The sequence below is a fragment of the Spermophilus citellus genome, assembly GCF_964194105.1.
Source record: "Spermophilus citellus genome assembly, chromosome: 13".
Taxonomy (NCBI): Eukaryota; Metazoa; Chordata; class Mammalia; order Rodentia; family Sciuridae; genus Spermophilus; species Spermophilus citellus.
This window is the reverse complement of record NC_138193.1, coordinates 70,203,579-70,224,443: the sequence shown is the minus strand read 5'-3', so window position 1 is coordinate 70,224,443 and position 20,865 is coordinate 70,203,579. Positions and strand designations below refer to the sequence as shown.

The 20,865-nt window shown below is 39.0% G+C and overlaps 1 protein-coding gene across 2 annotated transcripts in view; it reads right to left on the bottom strand.

Annotated features, from left to right (window-relative positions):
- Positions 1–3,859, bottom strand: part of PNPT1 (polyribonucleotide nucleotidyltransferase 1) — a 46,176-nt gene extending 42,317 nt beyond the window's left edge. The window contains exon 1 of one of the 2 annotated variants that reach the window (XM_081264733.1): positions 3,663–3,859. In XM_081264733.1, coding sequence (XP_081120859.1) covers positions 3,663–3,823 — 161 coding nt within the window. In that variant the 5' untranslated portion in view covers positions 3,824–3,859. The remainder of the gene's footprint in view (positions 1–3,662) is intronic. The other variant, XM_081264734.1, reaches the window with a different exon arrangement.
- Positions 3,860–20,865: the final 17,006 nt, after the last annotated feature.

Here is a 20,865-nt window from a genome sequence, read left to right as displayed (position 1 = left end):
AGTTTTTATCTCAAACCACAGATGCTGCTTCTACATCCAAGCGACATGGCACCAGGATGACACCACCCACTCTCAGTTTATGGGTCAAGGCGATTGCCCTTTCAGTGGCTACAATCTGTCTGTCACCCTTAACATTACTGGATTCAACCAAGCCACCTCCAATACTTCCTAGAGTCCCTGCTACAGGACCAGTGGCTGATACCAAGAATCTCCTCCATCCAGGACTGGTTTGATGCCATCGAGGACTTGTGGCTTCAAGAAACTTTTATGGACTTTACCCCTACCACAGTAGTTGTCTGTAGCCACTGAGCGTTATTTCTGGCTGCCCTGGTGTTCTCAGACCTGTCCCCCAAACATTCCTCTGCTTCCCCTTCTAGGTCTAACGCAGCCCACCATTAAGCACGAAGTAGCCAGAGGACTTTACACTGTCCCACATGTCACTTAGAAAAACAAAAAGGGAGGAATGTTGAGTGCAGAGCAGGCTGAACTGTGTTGTCGGCAGGGCAGGCTGAACAGATGTTGGCTGCAAGATAGCCCACACACTCAAACCCCCCTCTATCTGGTCCTTTATCACCTGTTTGTGTCAAGTCCCGCTCAAGGCTGAGCACTCAACCCCCCTTGGGCCAACAAGGCAGCTTGCAGACCCAGAGGCCCCATTAGATTTGGGCTATAAAAACTCCCTCCTGCCAGGCGCCTCTCTCTCTCTTGCTCTTTCCTTGCTCTCTCTCTTGCTCTCTCCCTGTCCATCTCATCTCTTCTTTCTTTCTCTCTCTCTCTTTCCTTTTTCTTTTCTCTTTGTTGCACTGCTGCAATAAAGATCTTTTGGTCACTCTGGAAAAAAAAAAAAAAAAAAAAGAATGTAACCACCTTCCTAAAAATTCCACCAAGAAATATTCAGTAAAAATACTTGCCTCCACTGAAAAATGAGGGGTGGAGGTACTTTAAGATTTGGCTTTGGACTCTGTAAAAATTTTTAGATTCAGATTTTTACTGTTTGCTACATCCATAGTGAATTATCTATAGTTACTAAAATGCCATTTCACCTTTCTATGATAGTACCTTCCAATTTTTCTGTTGCTATTCTCCTTACTATTTGAGTTACTGATAATTCCTCCTTATCCTTCAAAATTCACAACAATTGCAAGCTTTGGGGTAGGAAAAGTAATGCTTTATACTCCCTTAGTGCCCTATTCTTATCTTTCCCCACAATGATTTTCCAGTGAATGTGTGTTTATTTCATTTTTTCATCAGACCTTATATCTCCAATTCCTTGTACACTGCAGTTGTGCAATAAAAGCTTGTGAAATGAAAATTAAACACTTGCCTCAAAGGCACTATGAGCATTAAACATACTATCTGGAAACACCTACCACAATAATATATAGTCTCCCATGGTGTTAAAAAATATTAAATATAATGTATCTGGAATATAATGGCTACTCAATAAATGTTGCAAATGACAAACTTAAGACAAAGATGAACTGATTTATCTAGCAGGTATCAAACTCACTGAGCTGTATTTTTCAACACATAGCACACATTTACATAAAACTAGCTTCAAGGGGGCTGGGGATGTGGCTCAGCAGTAGAGTGCTTGCCTAGCATGTGCAAGGAGTTGGGTTCAATCCTCAGCACCACATTAAAAATAAATAAATAAATAAAGATATTTTAAAAAATAACTTCAAAAGCGATCCAGATTGATTAATAAATGAATTAAAGTAGATTACTTATGGGAATTATGGATGTCACTGCTTTTAGTAGATCACAGTAAGTGTCTGTTGAATGAAACGTTGTAGGGTTTATTTTGGGGCAAAAATGTGCAGTCCTTAAAGAATGGAAGAGATATCCTTTCCCTAGTTCCTCTTCCCCCTAAAATCAGAATTAACCAAGGGTAGAAAGAGTCTTAGAGATAATCTAGTTTAGAGGTAAGGAAACTACTGCCTATGGCCTGTTTCTGTAGAGTTCTTCAACTGAAAATTTTTGTATAATGTTTAGAAGTTTTGTAGACACATACACACAAAGAGGAATTGAGAGGGTGACAATATGCCCACAAAGCCTAAAATATTTGCTGAAAAGTCTGCATACTCTTGATCAAATCCTGTCTGATCATTTGTCCCATGTTGTGAAGTAATTAGTTTGTTGTTTATTCATTATATTAGTGAAGTGGCTCTGGATTCTAAGCCAGTTTTTTTTTTGTTGTTGTTGTTTGTTTGTTTGGTATGAATTAGGGTTAAAATATTTTTAAAGTGCAATAAAAATTTTTAGATAAGAAAAGTATGCATTAGCAGTTTTGTTTGTTTGAAAAACGATCACATCAAAAGTGACTTTTCATGTTCTTGTGGTGTGAACTGATAAATACAATCAATAAGAGTGTAAATTAGAGGTTATAGATTAGTAAAAATATAGATTATAGATATAAGATTTTGATAAGTGAGATAAGACAATTTTAAAGCAAGAACTGTCATAGACAGGCCTAAGACTCCATTTTGCTGTCTTCTATAAAACACTGTTACAAGAGCTGTTTCTGAGAAACTGAAATAAAATCTGTTTCCTTATTTAAAAAACTGTCTTTCTGCCCTTTGCACCTCACAAATTGTACCCTACTCAGGAGGCAGCAGTGGTTGTGGTGAACTACATCCTGGGTGTGAATACCCTTGTAGATTCTCGCCCACTGACTCCTGCCCAATTTCAAGATGCCACTGTCTAGTACCTGCTTGAACCCAGGACTGTGGTCAGACGAACTGCAAAGCTAATGCTATTTTAGCTTCTTGCTTGCTGACTGGAAAATTACAGTCCTGCCTAGAGCCCAAAGGTCCCACTTACCAATGTTTTAATTTCTATGACTGGCTAGCTTACATGACAATAAGCAAGTCACTGAGTTGTGGTTTTTGTGCTCATATTCTCTTTGGATGGACCAGGAAGCTGCTGTCCTCCCACAGAGCTTGAGTCTCTGTGGTGGGTAACAGTCTCTGGCCAGGTAAATAAAGCTCTCTTTTGATTTGAAATTCGGATTTAGAGTGTTTTCTGAGGCGTCTCCCCATAACAATGTGAATTCTAGCAAACGGACGGACCCCTGGGAAAATTATGGACTTAATAAAACACACTATTTCACAATCCATCTAGTTTGGTTTACTCTGAGAAAGTTACCTAGCCTTTTTTGTTATCTTAACTATAAAATGAGGGTGATAGCACCTTTACTATAGGTTCAAAAATATCGCGTGCATCATATAATTGGCGTTCAATAACCTGACTTTCCATTTCCTTCCAGGGTCATGCTGGTCACACTTTTAGGCAATCAGTTGGGCTCGATGACGAGTTGCACACATAGTCAACTCGTTATCTCAAGGTGGAATGCCTCCCACTTCAGCGCCCATGGGTCTTTGAAAATTAACAGAATAGATGTCAGATGGAAAGAGGCTCTGGAGAAAAGAATCCCGAAGAGAGGAAGGAAAGATTCAATAAGCAAAGTCACAAGGCAGAGCGGGAAGGAGGAAAGTCCGAGAAGACAGACTCCATACTCGGAAAAGGAAATATAGAATTAGATTTGGGGTAAAGAGAGGTTAAAGAGACGTCGGACGGATTTGTAACCAGGAAGATTAATGTACCTGGTCTGGCCGGAAAGGATACATTGGGACAAGAAGGGAGCGCACCCCGTCCCTTACCTGTTGCCAAGGTCCACAGCCACAGCTCGGGACCCCACGCTACCCCATAGTGCTCGCATCTGCAAATATGTGAACGCCGGATTCCGCCTGGGCATGCGGAGGGGACTATCGCCCAGCGGCCGGAGCCGGAGGCAAGAGCAGCAGCGACTGCAGGCCGCCATGACATCCAGCACGAGATCAGCCCGGGCTGTGCCCTGATTGGCTCTCTCCCAGTCCGCGGGGAGGAGCCTGGTGCAGTTTCGTTTCCGCGGTGCTGGAGGTGCTGGGAAGCGGATACCTTGTCTGCTTTCTACGAAGACTAGAGAGGGTCAAACCTATGAGAATGCGATTGCTCTCTTTCTTCTTTCCATTTACCCACCAATTAAAGGCAAATACATAAAAAATACGCGCATGCGCGTGTAGCTATCGTAGTTTGAAAGAAAGTCCTTAAATAATATAAGCCTTTAATAAGTAAATATAGTAATAGTGGAAGTCACTGGATAACACACTGTTATTTGCCTCTGTGAATTAATAACTGCGTGGCCCGCCATGGAAAGAGATCCTTACATCTCCGCCGCCGCGGTTTCTATTTTATAGATTCCACATAGCAAATATGTTACTGTAAAAGTTTATGTTAATTGATTTCCAGTAAATTAATTTTATTTCTCGTTGACTCCCATATCATATTTTAAAGTATCTATAGTGTCATTCCTGACTCATCTTCATTTTCGTTGCTAATATTCAGCATTTCATTTTCTTGCCCCTTTTGGTTAAATGTTAATGTTTTCTAAGTCAACTCTTTTATTTTTCTTTGTTATTATAGTATTATAGTTACACATGGTAGTTGGGTTCATTTTGACAAAATCATACATGCATGGACTTGAGTTTACTCCATTCAGTATCCCCTTTACCCATCCGTCTTCTCTCCCCCAATTCGCCTACCTCTGATCTGTTGATCTTCCTTTTGCTGATTAATTAATTTATTTTTATAGGTGCTTTCTCTATATACATAAAGGTATATTTATTTATTTATTTATTTATTTTTACCTTCTCAAAGGTACCTTCTTCTTCCTTCTATTTATTTATTTATTCATTTATTTTTGTGGTACTAGGGCCCAACCCAGGGCTCCACCCTTGCTATACCACTGAGGTACATCCCCAGCCTGCTGCAGTATATTTACTTATGTACATAAATGTGATTTTGCTAAATTCATTCAGCATTTCCTCCCCTTTCCCATCCTTCCTCTCTCCCTCTTGATCTTCTTCTACTCCACTGATCTTCCATGTATCTTTATGATATTTGACACACACACACACACACACACACACCTTTTTTTCCTCTTACTTTGTTATAGCTTCCACATATGAAAGAAAACATTTGACCCTTGATTTTCTGAATCTGGCTTATTTCACTTAGCATGATATTTGTTCTCCAGTCCCTTGCACTTACTGGCAAATGCCATAATCTCATTCTTCTTTATGGCTGAGTTTGTATCCCTGTAGCATGCTGATTTTAGTTCTTTTGGATAAATACCAAGGGGATAGGATAGCTGGGTCATATGGTGGTTACATATGTATCTGGGCTGTCCCAAAATGATACCTTGTGACAAGACGGGTGCTGCATGCCTGTTGCCTAGGTCCACAGCCACAGCTGGGGCTGTGGCCTAGTGTCTTGTTTTTTTAATCTACCATCTGTTTTCCAGAGTGATTGTACTAATTTGCAGCCCCACCAACAATGTAGAGTGTACCTTCTCTTCCCCCACATCCTCACCTGCATTCATTATTATTTGTATTCTTGATAATTGACATTCTAACTGGAATGAGATGAAATTTTGGTGTAATTTTGATTTGCCTTTCCCTGTTTGCTTGCAATGTTGAACATTTCTTCATATATTTTTTGGCCATTTGTGTTTCTTTTTTAAAATGTCTGTTTAGTTCTTTTGCCCATTTATTTATTGGGTTATTTGTTTTGTTTTATGGTGTTAAGCTTTTTGAAGTTTTTAAAATATATTCTGGATATTAATCCCTCCCATTCTGAAGCAGTTTCTCTCTTCATGTTCTTGTTTCCTTTGCTGTGCAGAAGTTTTTTTTGTTTTGTTTTGTTTTGTTTTGGTGCCAGGGATTGAATCCAAAGGGCATTCTGCCACTGAGCTACATCCCCAGCCCTATTTTGTATTTTATTTAGAGACAGGGTCTCACTGAGTTGCTCAGCACCTCATTATTGTTGGGCTGACTTTGAACTCAGGATCCTCCTGTCTCAGCCTCTGTAGCCACTGGGATTATAGGCATGCACCATCGTTTCCAGTAGAAGCTTTTTGATGACATCCCACTTATTGATCCTTCATTTTATTTCTTGAGCTTTAGGAGTGTTGCTAAGGAAGTTGGTGCCTGCATCAATATGATGAAGTGTTGACCCTGTGTTTTCTTCTTGCATAGTTTCTGTTCTAATTCCTACTTTGATTTGACTTTTGTGCAGGGTGAGAGATATGGATATCCAGTTTCCCAAGCCCCATTTGTTAAAAAAAGGCTCTCTTTTCAGGAGCTCTTTTTACTGATTTTGGATTTCCATGCTTGAGAAGGAATTATCATTAGCTTTGTTTATGGGTACTTAGTGTTAAAATTACTTTTTGCCTCTTTTATCTTTGACTTTACCTTGCGTTGCCACAGTGATTTCAAGACCAATGCATTGAAACCTCTCCTGAAGACAAATCTATCAGGATATACTTGCAATAATTCAACATGACTTAGGATTTATAGAGTAAAGATACTAAATCACCTTTCAATAATGTGCCTTTAACAAGTACATGAAAAAATGCTCACCATCTCTAGCAGTCAGAGAAATGCAAATCAAAACCACCCTAAGATACCATCTCACTCCAGTAAGACTGGCAGCCATTAGGAAGTCCAACAACAACAAGTGCTGGCGAGGATTCGGGGAAAAGGGTACACTTGTTCATTGTTGGTGGGACTGCAAATTGGTGCAGCCAATTTGGAAAGCAGTATGGAGATTTCTTGGAAAGCTGGGAATGGAACCACCATTTGACCCAGCTATTCCCCTTCTCGGTCTATTCCCTAAAGACCTAATAAGAGCATGCTACAGGGACACTGCTACATCGATGTTCATAGCAGCACAATTCACGATAGCAAGATTGTGGAACCAACCTAGATGCCCTTCAATAGATGAATGGATAAAAAAATGTGGCATTTATACACAATGGAGTATTACTCTGCATTAAGAAATGACAAAATCATAGAATTTGGAGGGAAATGGATGGCATTAGAGCAGATTATGCTAAGTGAAGCTAGCCAATCCTTAAAAAACAAATGCCAAATGACTTCTTTGATATAAGGGGAGTAACCAAGGACAGGGTAGGGACGAAGAGCTTGAGAAGAAGATTAACATTAAATAGGGATGATAGGTGGGAGGAAAAGGGAGAGAGAAGGGAAATCGCATGGAATTGGAAGGTGAGCCTCAGGGTCATACACAATTACATACAAGAGGAAAGGAGGGGTAAGAGAAAAATAATACAAGTGAAGAAATGATTTACAGTAGAGGGGGTAGAGAGAGAAAAGGGGAGGGGAGGGGAGGGGAGGGGAAGGGGGATAGTAGAGAATAGGATAAACAGCAGAATACATCAGTCACTAGAATGGCAATATGTAAATCAATGGAAGTGTAACTGGTGTGATACAGCAATCGGTATACGGGGTAAAAATTGGGAGTTCATAACCCACTTGAATCAAATTGTGAAATATGATATATTAAGAACTTTGTAATGTTTTGAATGACCAACAATAAATTAAAAAAAATAAAGGAGGATTTTAAAGATAAATAAAGTGAACTTTATTCAAGGGCAAAAAAAAAAAATAATGTGCCTAAGTACTATGTTTTCATTCATGCAATGTTGCCTAATAGATTAAAACAGGTACTTAGTCCCAGGCGATTCTAAACTTGTCTTTCTCACCAGTTGTGTGTGTCTCTCTCTAAGCCTGTTTCCTTGCCTATAAAAATAGACAATGATATGAACCTTGCAGAGTTTTAGTTTTGGTAAGGATTCTCACAGAGGATAGAAGATATTTATTACGCTACCTGGCATACAGTCAGCTTCAGCTTTGAGTCAACTTTTTTCCCCCCAGCCCTGGAATTTGAACCCAGTGGCCCTCTACCACTGAGCTGCATTCTTAGATCTTTTTATATTTTTCATTTTGAGATAGGGTCTCACTGAATTTTCAGACTAGCTTCAAATTTGTGAGTATCCTGCCTCAGCTTCCTTCTTAATGGCTGGAATTGCAGGCATGTGCCACCATGTCCAGCTCAATCAGTCTTTTCTTAATTTTCCTTCTTTTCCTTTTTGGGGTTGGGGGTGGCATGTACCAGGGGTTGAACTCAGGGGAACTAGGCCACTGAGCCACATCCCCAGCCCTATTTTCTATTTTATTTAGAGACAGGGTCTCATTGAGCTGCTTAGTAGCCTTGTTTTCTGCTGAGGCTGGCTTTGAACTCGCCATCCTGCTGTCTCAGTCTCCCAAACCACTGGGATTACAGATGGGTGCCACCGCGCCTGGCTCCTTTTTTTTTTTTTTTTTTTAAATTTACTTAACTACTTTCTTACCTTCAGAACCCCTTGATCCAGTTAACTTCCATCCAGTCAGAATTGCTGGAAAGGAGCATTTATTTAAAGAGCTCACCTTTGTTTCCTCACACAGATTCAAAATAATTAGAATAGTTGTAATTGAATTATAAACTCAAAAGCAAACACAGCACTGAAATCCTGCAGCAGAACTTTGTTATGAAGCCTTCATACAGATGATACACAAAATATTTAAGTATTTTTAGATTAGCCTAGAAACAAAAATATATAATGTTTAAATTTTTGTGGCTGTAATTACTGAAACTATGACTCATGAAAAGACGATCTATTGAAAAGATGTCAAATTCTAGAAGTATAATTCTGTCACATATAATTCCACAGCCACAATATAATTTAAAATGAATTTTTCTATTGTGACTCTTGAAAGACATTAAAAATTATACAGTTTAAGAAGACAAGCAGAATTTCTCAGATTTTCTTCTCTCTTTTTTCATACTCAAATGAACTTGCATCAAAATAATACCATTGCATGCTTTGAGTACCAATTTCATTTAAATAAAACATCATTGCATTAAATTGTCGAATTAAAATGTAATTTGGTTTATAATTGGTTTAGACAGTATATACATTTATTTTACTTTTGTGACTATCTAAAAAGCTGCAAGAATAATGAGTCTATATCTTGTTAAATATTTGTAGATATTTAAGTAACTTTTTAATTAGAAGTATTAACAAACAGTCCCTGAGAATTTTCTCTCTTGGAAGAACGTAGTCTACTCAACTTTAAGAAACATTACTCTATGCAACTGCCAAAGGGAGCTTTCTAAATCACAAGTATAATTGTGATTAAAATTCTTCAGTAGCTTCCCAAGTCTTTAATCTGCAGGATAAAACCAAAACTGCTTTGTGTGGTCTATAAACATTTTCTTCCTGGTTAGCCTCATTAACTTCTGTTTACTACTTTATTTTTCTCCCCACTTCTTCATCTTATACCCTAAGTAAACTTTCATTCCCCCCCTCCATATTTTTGTTGGTGCATTATAGTTTTACATAATTGTGGGATTCGTTGTTACATACTTATACACATACACAATATAACATAATTTGGTCAATTTCAGTTCCCAGTATTACCCCTTTCTTGTCTCTCCTCACTCCCGGGAGTCTTTCCTTTATTCTACTAATTTTCCTGAGAATCCCTCCCCGTTTCTTTTCCTTTTTTCTTTAGCTTCCGTGTATGAGAATAAGAGAAAACATATAAACAACCCTTGACCTTCTGAATTTGGCTTATTTCACTTAACATAAAGTAAATTAAGTTCTTATTCCCTTGTAATGTGTGACTCCTGCCTCTGTACTTACCACATGCTCCCTCTTGAGTCAATCTGGGAAGCTTAGTTTTCAGTGTTATGCCCAGACAGACTTATTGATACAACCTATGCTACCATTCCACCTTATTAATTTATTTATGTAGTCATTAATTTATCCATGAAAGTAAACTTGAGGGTAGATATTGCTTCGTGGTTAAAGTGTCGACATCAGATTGCCTGGGTTTGAGTCTTAACCTCTTTCATCTTCTAAACATGTGACCTGGGTGAGTTGCTTACCCTTCCTGTACTTCAGTCTTCTTATTTGTAAAAAGGGAATTATCCTCCTCCTCCATTTCCTCCTCTTCCTCCTCCTCCTACCTATCTCCTAGGGTTGTTATACAGATTTAAATGCAATCATATTTTGATGGAACTAAACATACATAGTTCATGTCACTTGGAAAACATAATAAAGTGTTGTCTGTTTTATTGAATAACTAATGTATTCTTCAGGGTGAGAGAGTGACAGCGAGAGTGAGGGGGGAGAGAGAGAGAAAGAGGGTTGTAGGGAGGGGGTGAAGAAGGGAAAGGCAGAAGGGGAAGAGAGGGAGCAGGGCACATATTCCCCACTCATTTTTATCAATTTGTACTAATCTTTTCTGGAAATACTCTCACAGAGATATCCAGACATGATGTTTTTATCAGTTCTTTATGTATTACTGATTTCACTCAAATTGACACATAAAACAAACCATTGGAACTGAGCACATTTATTTTGAAAATAATTTACTTGGAATGCTTTTAAGAAAATATGTCATGTAGTGTCATATCTTGTAGTGGGTTACAAGTACCCAGAGAGCTAATTCCTGCTTGGTGGTATGAACTGGTTAAGAAAATAAAAAGTTTTGAAATTAATTAATAAAGAACAAAAGACAATAGGCAGAAGATAGTTTTAGAAGTGGGGAGCCTGGTGGATCTTCCAGCCCTGGTAGGGACTGGAACTGGAAAAAGGCCCATATTGTTTATTTAAGGGGAAATACAGAGTTTTCAGTGTGCCAGGCTTCTTAAAGAAAACAGGATAAATATGGGGAAAAAAAGTTGTTTGGGGGTAGGGAGGTTATGCCCTACTTCAGGAGGCTGCATTTGAACCCAGGGCTGTGAGCTAAGGTAGGGTGTTAACTTTACTCTGAGCAATCTGCATCTGGTGGATTCATACCAAGAGTTCTCAGAAAAGCAACTGTCCTACCTTGTGATGGCTCAAACAAACCCATAATTCATACATGGCCTCCAACAATGTAGGTTGTCTAAAAATAAAGTGCATTTAAACTAAAACAAAAAACAAACAAACAAAAAACAAATAAACAAACAAAAACCCCATCACACCCTCTTTTTTCCAGGTGCTGTCTAGGCTCAAGAGAGCCATAGGGCACACTCCCTGCTTTATGGAACTTGCAGTCTAATATGAGAGATTGACAAAAACACAATGAAACAAATAAATAGATAAGTTAGAATGTGGTTAATAGTAAGAAGGAAAGAAACTGGGTACAGAGATAGAAAATAAAGGGACAGAGGGAGAGTATCTTCAAATACAGAGGCCAGGGAAAACCTTCCTGAGAAGTAGAGATTTAGGTTGAGCTGAAGGATGAGAGGACAGCTCAGCTTCTGAGGCATGAGTCAAGTAGGAGGAGTAACTTGTGGGGAGAAGTTGCCCCAGAGCAGGAAAGAATTTGGTTTAAGTAAAGACATGGATGATGTGGAATATAAATGGCTAGAGACTAGAGAGCAGGTGTGCAGGAGATAAGAGGTAGGAGAGGAAGGCAGGCACTAGTACAGGATTTAGGAAAGCACTGGAGAGTTTTAACAGAAAAGAGGCATGATCTGATCTATATTTTAAGATTATGCCTGTAATTGCAAAGTCTACAAGGATCAGAGGAGGACAAGAAAGTGTAGCACAAGGAGTAATATAGTAGCATGGACCAATATGGTGGCAGAAGTGAAAAGAAGAAAGGATTGGCAGATTCAGAATATGTTTTGGAGTAGTAATTGATATGACTTGATGACTTGGTTAAGGGAGGGAGGAATGAAGTCCATGAATAGACCTAGATGGGTCAAGGATGCAATATCTGAGGCATGTGAGAATAGCTGTCAAGAAGTAGTTGGACTGAAATATAGACTATAATCAGAAACTATTTTGAAAATTTATACTCCAATAAAATAGAAATTCTTGCAGACACCAACAGATTTCTAGAGACATATGACCTACCCAAATTGAATCAGTAGGACATACACAATTTAAATAGGCCAATTTTAAGCAATGAAATTGAAGATGCCATCAAAAACCTACCAACAAAGAAAAGCTCAGGACCAAATGGATTCTCAGCCAAGTTCTACCAGACCTTCAAAGAAGAACTAACACTAACCATCCTCAAATTATGCCATGAAATAGAAAAGTAGGGAACTCTTTTTTTAAAAAAGACAGACTTATTTTTTAAAATTTTTAGTTGTAGATGGACACAATACCTTTATTTTGTTTAATTTTTTATGTGGTGCTGAGAATCGAACCCAGTGTCTCATATATGCTAGGCAAGTGATCTACCACTGAGCCACAACCCCAGCCTGGGAACTCTTTCAAACTTATTCTATGAAGCTAGTATCACCCTGATACCAAAGACAAATCAAAGAAAGAGAGCTGCAGACCAATATCCCTGATGAACATAGATGCAAAAATTCTTAATAAAATACTGGCAAATTGCATACAAAACATATTAAAAGATAGTGCATCATGATCAAATGGGGTTCATCCCAGGGATGCTAGGTTTGTCCAACATACAGAAATCAATACATGTAATTCATCATATCAATAGATTTAAAGATAAGAATTACATGATAACCTCAATAGATGCAGAAAAAGCAAGTGACAAAATACAGCATCCATTCATGTTCAAAATACTGGAAAAACTAGAGATAATAGGAACATACCTCAACATTGTAGAAACTATATATATTAAACCCAAGGCCAACATCATTCTAAATGGAGAAGAGTTGAAAGCATTTCCTCTAAAAACTGGAACAAGACAAGATATTCTCTTTCACCACTTCTATTTAACAATGTCTTTGAAACTCTTAACAGAGCAATTAGGCAAAAGAAAGAAATTGAAGGAATTTGAATAGGAAAAGAAATGCTCAAACTTTCCCTATTTGCTGAGGACATGATTCTATATTTAGAAGACCCAAAAATCTCCACTAGAAAACTTCTAGAACTTATAAACAAATTCAGCAAAACAGCAGGATATAAAATTAACACCCATAAATCAATCATATTCCTATACATCAATGATGAATCAGCTGAAAGAGAAGTTAGGAAAACTATCATTCACAATAGCCTCAAAACAAAACAAAACAAAAACAAAACAAAAAAAACTTGGATCTCAATCTAACAAAGGAGGTGAAAGATCTCTACAGTGAACACTACAAAACACTAAAGAAAGAAATTGAAGAAGACCTTAAAAGATGGAAAGAACACCCATGTTCTTGGGTAGGCAGAATTAATATTGTCAAACTGACCATACTACCAAAAGCTCTATACAGATTTAATGCAATTTCTATTAAAATTCCAATGATGTTCTTCATATAAACAGAAAAAGCAGGATGAAATTCATTTGGAAAAATAAGAGGCCCAGAATAGTCAAAGCAATCCTCAGTTAGAAAAGTGAGGCATCACAATACCAGGCCTTAAATTATACTACAGAGCTCTAGTAATAAAATGGCATGGTATTAGCCCCAAAACAGACATGAAGACCAATAATTTAGAATAGAAGACACAGAGACAAACCCACACAAATACAATTATCTCATACCAGACAAAGGCACCATTAACATACATTGGAGAAAAGATAGCCTCTTCAACAAATGGTGTTGGGAAAACTGGAAATCCCTATCTCTCACTTTGCACAAAACTGAACTCAAAGTGGATCAAGGACTTAGGCACTAGCATAGAGATCCTACACCTAACAGAAGAAAAAGTAGGCCCAAATCTCCAACATGTTGGTTTAGGAACTGAGTTCCTCAACAGATTCCTAAAGTGCAAGAAATAAAATCAAAAGAATCAATAAATTTTCAAACTGAAAATCTTCACAGCAAAGGAAACAGTCAAGAACGTGAAGAGAGCCTACAGAATGGGAGAAAATCTTTGTCACCTGCACCTCAGGTAGAACATTAATCTCCAGGATACAGGAAGAACTCAAAAAACTTGACACCAAAAACAAAACAAAACTAAATAACCCAATCAATAAATGGGCAAAGGAACTGAACAAGCACTTTACAGAAGAAGAAATGTGAATGGTCAATAAATATATGAAAAAATATTCAACATTTCTAGCAATTAGAAAACTTCAAATTAAAACACTGAAATTCCATCTCACTCCAGTCAGAATGGCAATTATCAAGAATACAGTAACAAGGGCTGGGAGTGTAGCTCAGTGGTAGAGCACTTGCCTAGCATGTGTGAGGCATTAGGTTCAATCCTTAGCACCACATAAGAATAAACATATAAAATAAAGGTAATGTGTCCATCTACAACTAAAAAAATAAAATAATAATAAGAATACAAATAACAGATATTGGCAAGGATGTGGGGGAAAAAGTTACACTCATACATTGTTGGTGGGACTGCGAACTGGTGCAACTACTCTGAAAAGCAATATGGAGAGTCCTCAGAAAACTTGGAATGGAACCATGATTTGACCCAGTTATACCACTTCTTGGTTTATACCCAACGGACTTAAAATCAGCATACTGCAGTAACACAGCCATATCAATGTTTATATTAGCTCAATTCATAATAGCTAAGCTATTGAACCAACCTAGGTGCCCTTCAACATATGAATGGATAAAGAAAATGTGATATATATATATATATATATATATATATATATATATACACACACACACACACACACACACACACACACACATACATACACTGAACTATTACTAATTCATAAAAAATAATGACTTTATGACTTTATGGGTGGATTCAGAGACTATTTGCTAAGTAAAATAAGCCAATCCCCCAAAAACAAAGGCTGAATATTCTTTCTGATATGTGGATTGATATGGTTTAGATATGGTGTCCCCAAAAGCTCACATGTGAGACAATGCAAGAAGGTTTGGAGGAGAAAATACTGGGTAATATCATTAACCTAATCAATGAATTAATCCTTCATGGGATTAACTGAGTGGTAACTGGAGGTAGGTGGGGTATGGCTAGAGGAAGGGGTTCATATGGGGCATGGCTATGGGGTATATATTTTCTATCTGGAGGGTGGAGTCTCTGCTTTCTGATCATCATGTGAGCTGGTTCCCTCTGCCACACTCTTCCACCATGATGTCCTGCCTTACATCGAGTCTCAAGGAATGGAGCCTGCTATCTATGGATTGAGACCTCTGAAACCATGAGCCCCTAAATAAACCTTTTCTCCTCTATAGTTGCTCTGGTCAGGCCCTTTCATCATAGTGGTGAAAAAGCTGACTCAAGCATGGATACTAACACACACTAAGGAGGAGGGGGAGGGAAGAAAAGAAGTTCTGTGTATTAGACAAAGGGGAATGAAGAGAAGTGGGGGTGATGGGAATAGGAAAGACACTAGAATGATTCAGACATAACTTTCCTATGTTCACATATGACCACATGATCAGTGAATCTCCACATCATGTACAAGAATGGGACCCTAATTAGAATAAGTTATATTACATGTATGTACAATATGTCAAAATATGCTCTACTGTCATTAAATCTAAAAAGAACAGATAAAAGGAAGTAGTTGTATCTGAGTATAGGACTCAGGGGAGAGGACTAGGATGATATAAATACAAAGATACCATATCAATGACATAAGCCATGGAGATGCATGATATCACCTAGAGAGAGGACAGAGAGAGAAAAGTAAAGGGCCTGGGGTCTGAGTCCTGAGTAGAAAGAGGCCACCAAGGGTATGGAGTTTGAGCCAACATTGATAGAGGACGACAGCTAGGAAGCATTATGCTGGGTGTTTTCCATTAGCTTCCCTCTGAGAATTCTCTACACTTGCTCTGCCTTATGCTACAGGGATTTACATTTATGGATGCCACACCCCAACTTCCTGACCTTCTGTCTGTTGGTAGGTCTGCTGATGAGAGGCACCAGTGGGAGATCAGAGGGCAAAGGGGCAGGTGGTCCCTCTGCCGTTGTAGCTCCTACCTGGCAGCTTGGCTGGAGCTCTCAGTTCAGTTACATTGCTGCTTCAGGCCTTCACAGCTTCCTGGAGTTGCTAGTCCCTCAGTGCTTCAGCATTCTTCCTTAGTTTCCAGAACATATCCTCATGTCTATAAATAGTCCTTTCATTAAATTCTCTTCAGGATTCATCTGAGCATATGCTCTGTTTCCTTCTTCCTTTTGCCCTACTCCTCAGAGAAAGAGAGTGTCTCTGTCACACTCTTGCTGCACTCCCAGCAATAGGTATTATTACCTATTACTAACTAGAAGCTTATTGGCCTGGAGGTGGGAGGTGGGGGATTGCTGCTATCCATTCTGTGTCACCCTCAGTCTTTGACAGGCATCATCTCTAGGTCTTGGGTGGAAGTAGCATTCTCAATGCTCATTCCCCTTTCCTGCTTTAATTCTAGGCCCACCATGAATTTTGTCCCTTTCCCAGGGATCAGTTGAGTTCCTTCTCCCAGTGGCAATGGGTTTTCACAGTGCCTTAATCAGGGTAACAGCGTTTGTTGCTTTCCTAAAGTTCCTAAGGGTTCTTCTATTTCTTTGACGAGACAGGGGAGAAGGATCCAGTGAAGTGACCTCTCTCTTCTTTCCCCAGGCCGGCACAGGAGGGACACTTTCTCAGGATTCTTCCCTTTACCCAGTCTTTTTCTAGTGTGAGCACCTTCTGAAGTCCTGGAGAAGAGTGTCTGAGTGGTTGCAAGTTCCTCTTCTGTTTCTGGCCTCTGGGGGCTTGGTATTCTCTGTGTAGCTGTGTTTGTCTTCTTGGTCCAGAATACCATAGACTAGGTGGTTTTAAATAGTGCTCATGCTTTTGGAGAAATTTATTTATGACCCTTTCAGAGCATGAGAAGTCTAAGATCAGGGTGACAACTGATTAGGTTCCTGGCAAGGACTTTTTCCTGGCTTATAGATGGCCATTTTCTTTCCATTTCCTCACAAGACAGAGAAATAAGGAAAGAGAGAAGGGGAGAGGGGGAGAAGGAAGGAGATAGGGATGGTGGCAAGAGACAGTAAGAGACCCTCCTTGGTCTCTCCTTAAACGAACACAGATCACAGCATGAGGATCCCATCCTCATGACTTCATCTAACCCTAATAATCTCCCAAAAGTCCTATCTCCAAACATCATGGCATTGAAGATTGGGGCTTCAAATATGAATTTTAGTGTGATACAAGTCAGTACATATCAATAGCCTACACTTGGCCTTTAACAATTAGTTAAAACATTCAGTTGAATTCTTGTCACCAATGTTTGATGATAACTGTGCCAGGTGAGCAAGAGCTCATGACCCTTCTCTCTTTTGAGGTGTCCATTTTTTTCCCTTAGATTTTCAGTGAGTTGGTTGCCCTGCCGCTTCAGCTCTGAGATGGGTTCAAGGAGACATGAGCATTCTCAGATTGTCTGGCCTTCTTGTTGTTAGTGTTATTGTTGCTGTAAGGGTGGAAAGCTCTTTCCAGATTTTCTACAGCCTAAGTAGCAGCCAGAGATCTCATGTGCAGTTCAAGAACTCTCTTTTCCACCAATCCAAAGAGGTGAAGAAATGATATAATTTGTTCTTTCACTATTTTTTTTTCTTTTTAGCCTTTACCTGCTTCTATGATTTTTATAGCTGTTCCAGAATTGGAACACAGGTGAAAGGAGTAGGAGAGAGATGAAGTAGGTGTGGGTTATCTGGGTGATGTCTGCTGGGACCAACAAACTCTTTTCCTAATATGAGAGAGTGACCCTTTCTGACCTTCTCAGCCTCTACCCCTGGTGGTCTGTTGTACTGCTTCTCACTGCAGAGATCCTTTCACCTGTGTTCTTATCACTCGTGGGTAAGGTGCCTTCAAATGGTTTTCTTGGATTCTCTTGACTCACAAGTTCAGACATCCTTATCCCCCAACAGGTAGAATAATAGTATGTCTCAACTACTGGTGTCTTTTCTTGCCCTACCATTTCAGGTGGCTCCAGTAAGTCTTTGTCTTCCAAATTCTCTGTGTAAGAAGCAGGAACTAGTGTTTCTGTTCTTAAAATCCCTGTCATGGACACTTCATAGAAGCAGGATGGACCACTATCCAACATTTGTTTTGGATGACAAGACTGGCAATATCATATATATATACTCTAAGAGGTTATTAAAGGTTTATTGCTTATGTTATGAGCCTTTTTAAATTTTTTATTTATATATGACAGTGAAATGCATTACAATTCTTATTACACATATAGAGCACAAGTTTTCATAACTCTGGTTGTATACAAAGTATATCCACATCAATTTGTGTCTTTATACACATACTTTGGATAATAATGACCATCACATTCCACCATCATTTCTAACCCCATGCTCCCTCCCTTACCCTCCAATCCCTCTGCCCTGTCTAGAGTTTGTCTATTCCTCCCATGCTCCTGTTCCCTATCCCACTATGAATCAGCCTCTTTATATCAGAGAAAACATTTGGCATTTGGATTTTTGGGATTGGCTAACTTCACTTTGCATTATCTTCTTTAACTCCATCCATTTACCTGAAAATGCCATGAGTTTATTCTCTTTTATTGCTGAGTAATATTCCATTGTGTATATATGCCACGTTTTTTTTTATCCATTCATCCACTGAAGGGCATCTAGGTTGGTTCCACAGTTTAGCTATTGTGAATTGTGCTGCTATAAACATTGATGTGGCTGTGTCCCTGTAGTATGCTGTTTTAAGTCCTTTGGGTATAGACTGAGGAGAGGGATAGCTGGGTCAAATGGTGGTTCCATTCCCAATTTTCCAAGAAATCTCCATACTGCTTTCCATATTGGCTGCATCAATTTGTAGTCCCACCAGCAGTGAAATACAAAAAGCAATCATGAAATTCATCTGGAAAAATAAGAGACCCAGAATAGCTAAAACAATCCTTAGCAAGAAGAGGGAAGCAGGTGGCATCACTATGCTAGACCCTAAACTATACTACAGAGCAATAGTAACAAAAACAGCATGATATATTGGCACCAAAACAGACATACAGAATAGAGGACGCAGAGACTAACCCACAAAATTACAATTATATTATATGAGACAAAGATGCCAAAAACATACATTGGAGAATGCCACAGTCTTGTCTGGGAACAAAATCACGAGCCACTCACAGCTTTGTAGATTCAAACAGCAATTCTTTATTCCCGAACTCACACCGGCCTCTACACACACGTTCTGCGGAAATCCCAGTTCTGCCGCCACCCAATTCACCTACTCCACGAGGCTTTTTTTTCCCAATACTTTCTGAATCTCACGAGAACTCAATGGGAACTCAGGCAGCAGGAACGCCCTATTCCCAGCAGCAATAATCTTCAACCTGGAACTTCCCTAAAACCCATATTGTCTTAAACCGGGAACGCCCTAAACTTGTCTTAAACCGGGACGCCTTAAACCCAAGGAGCGGGATACTTCCTCAAACTGCAGGATACACCCTAAATCTGGATCCACCCTCGTCCTTGAGCAGGGTCACCTTACATGCAATGTCAACAGCGAAATTCCAAGGCAAGTCCATTTAACATGGGGTACGCTGGCAAGGAAATTTCGATGCGTCATTCCTACTTGGCAATGGCCCTCAGCAGGAGAAACGATAGTCTCTTCAACAAATGGTGCTAGGAAAACTGGAAATCCTTATGCAACAAAATGAAATTAAACCCCCTACCTCTCACCATGCATAAAACTCAACTCAAAATGTATCAAGGACTTAGGAATACAACCAGAGACCCTGTGTCTAATAGAAGAAAAAGCAGGCCCTAATTTCCATCATGTGGGATTAGGCCCTAACTTCCTTAATAAGACTCCTTTGGTGCAAGAATTAAAAATCAAGAATCAATAAATGGGATGGACTCAAACTAAAAAGTTTCTTCTCAGCAAAAGAAACAATCTGTGAGGTGAATAGAAAGCCTTCATCTTGGGAGCAAATCTTTACCCCTCACACATCAAATAGAGCACTAATCTCTAGGGTGTATAAAGAACTCAAAAAGTTAAACACCAAAAAAACAAAATAACCCAATAAATAAATGGGCCAAGGACCTGAACAAACACTTCTCAGATGATGATATACAATCAATCAACAAATAAATGAAAAATGTTTATCATCGCAAGCAATTAGAGAAATGCGAATCAAAACCACTCAAAGATTTCATCTCTCTCCAGTCAGAATGGCAGCTATTATGAATACAAACAACAAGTATTGGTGAGGATATGGGGAAAAGGTACATTGTGAGCCTTTTTAGGGACAACAGGAAAGGCTTTTGAAATCTCATCTGAAAATGACTTGAGAGAACAGGGAAAGACTGGCTCATTTTCTCATCTCTACCAATGATTCTCTTGGGCTCCTACTACTTTGTTTGGGTGATGGTGGGAATTTACAGGGAGGACTATCTCTCCCTCCACAGAGAGAAGAGACATGCCTCATTATTTCTAACTAACTACCCTGGCAACTCCCTACCTCAATGGTTCTCCTCAATCCCACTTCCAAATATCTAATGTTCTCCTTATGGCTTGAATGGGTGATTGTAATTTGTGATTATGGACTGGTTCTGCTATTTTATATTTTATGGAACACTGGGGTAGTGACCACTCATTGTTTTCCATTTTGGAACCTTAACCCAAATTCTGACACCATCAGAAAAGCCCCCATTCAACACCCCGTTTTATACATACAAAGAGGAAATTTTCTTCACTGTAGTAGAAAAGAATATAAGGCTGGGGACAGAAGTAGGTGAGTTTGGAATTTGCTTAAAAGAGGATCAGGGGAATATGCTTTGTTTCAGTCTCTAATGAAGTTAGAAGCAAGGAGCAGCAGCTGAGAGTAAGAGAAGGGAGAGATGATATGCAAAGTTCAGAAAGAAAGTTATTTTGGAGGATGAGGTAGCAGACATATTTTTGGTATCATCATCTCCAAAAACCAAGCAAACTGAGTAGTTTTGTGGCTTTGGACCATTTGGATACTTAAAAACTCCCAAGGTAGCAGCAGGTTAGTTCAGGTCTAGATGATACTTGCTGCTGCATTCTTTTTGGAGAATAAAGGATAGCAAGGATAGCAAAAATCGCTTTCAGCCTGGTTTTGTTTTGT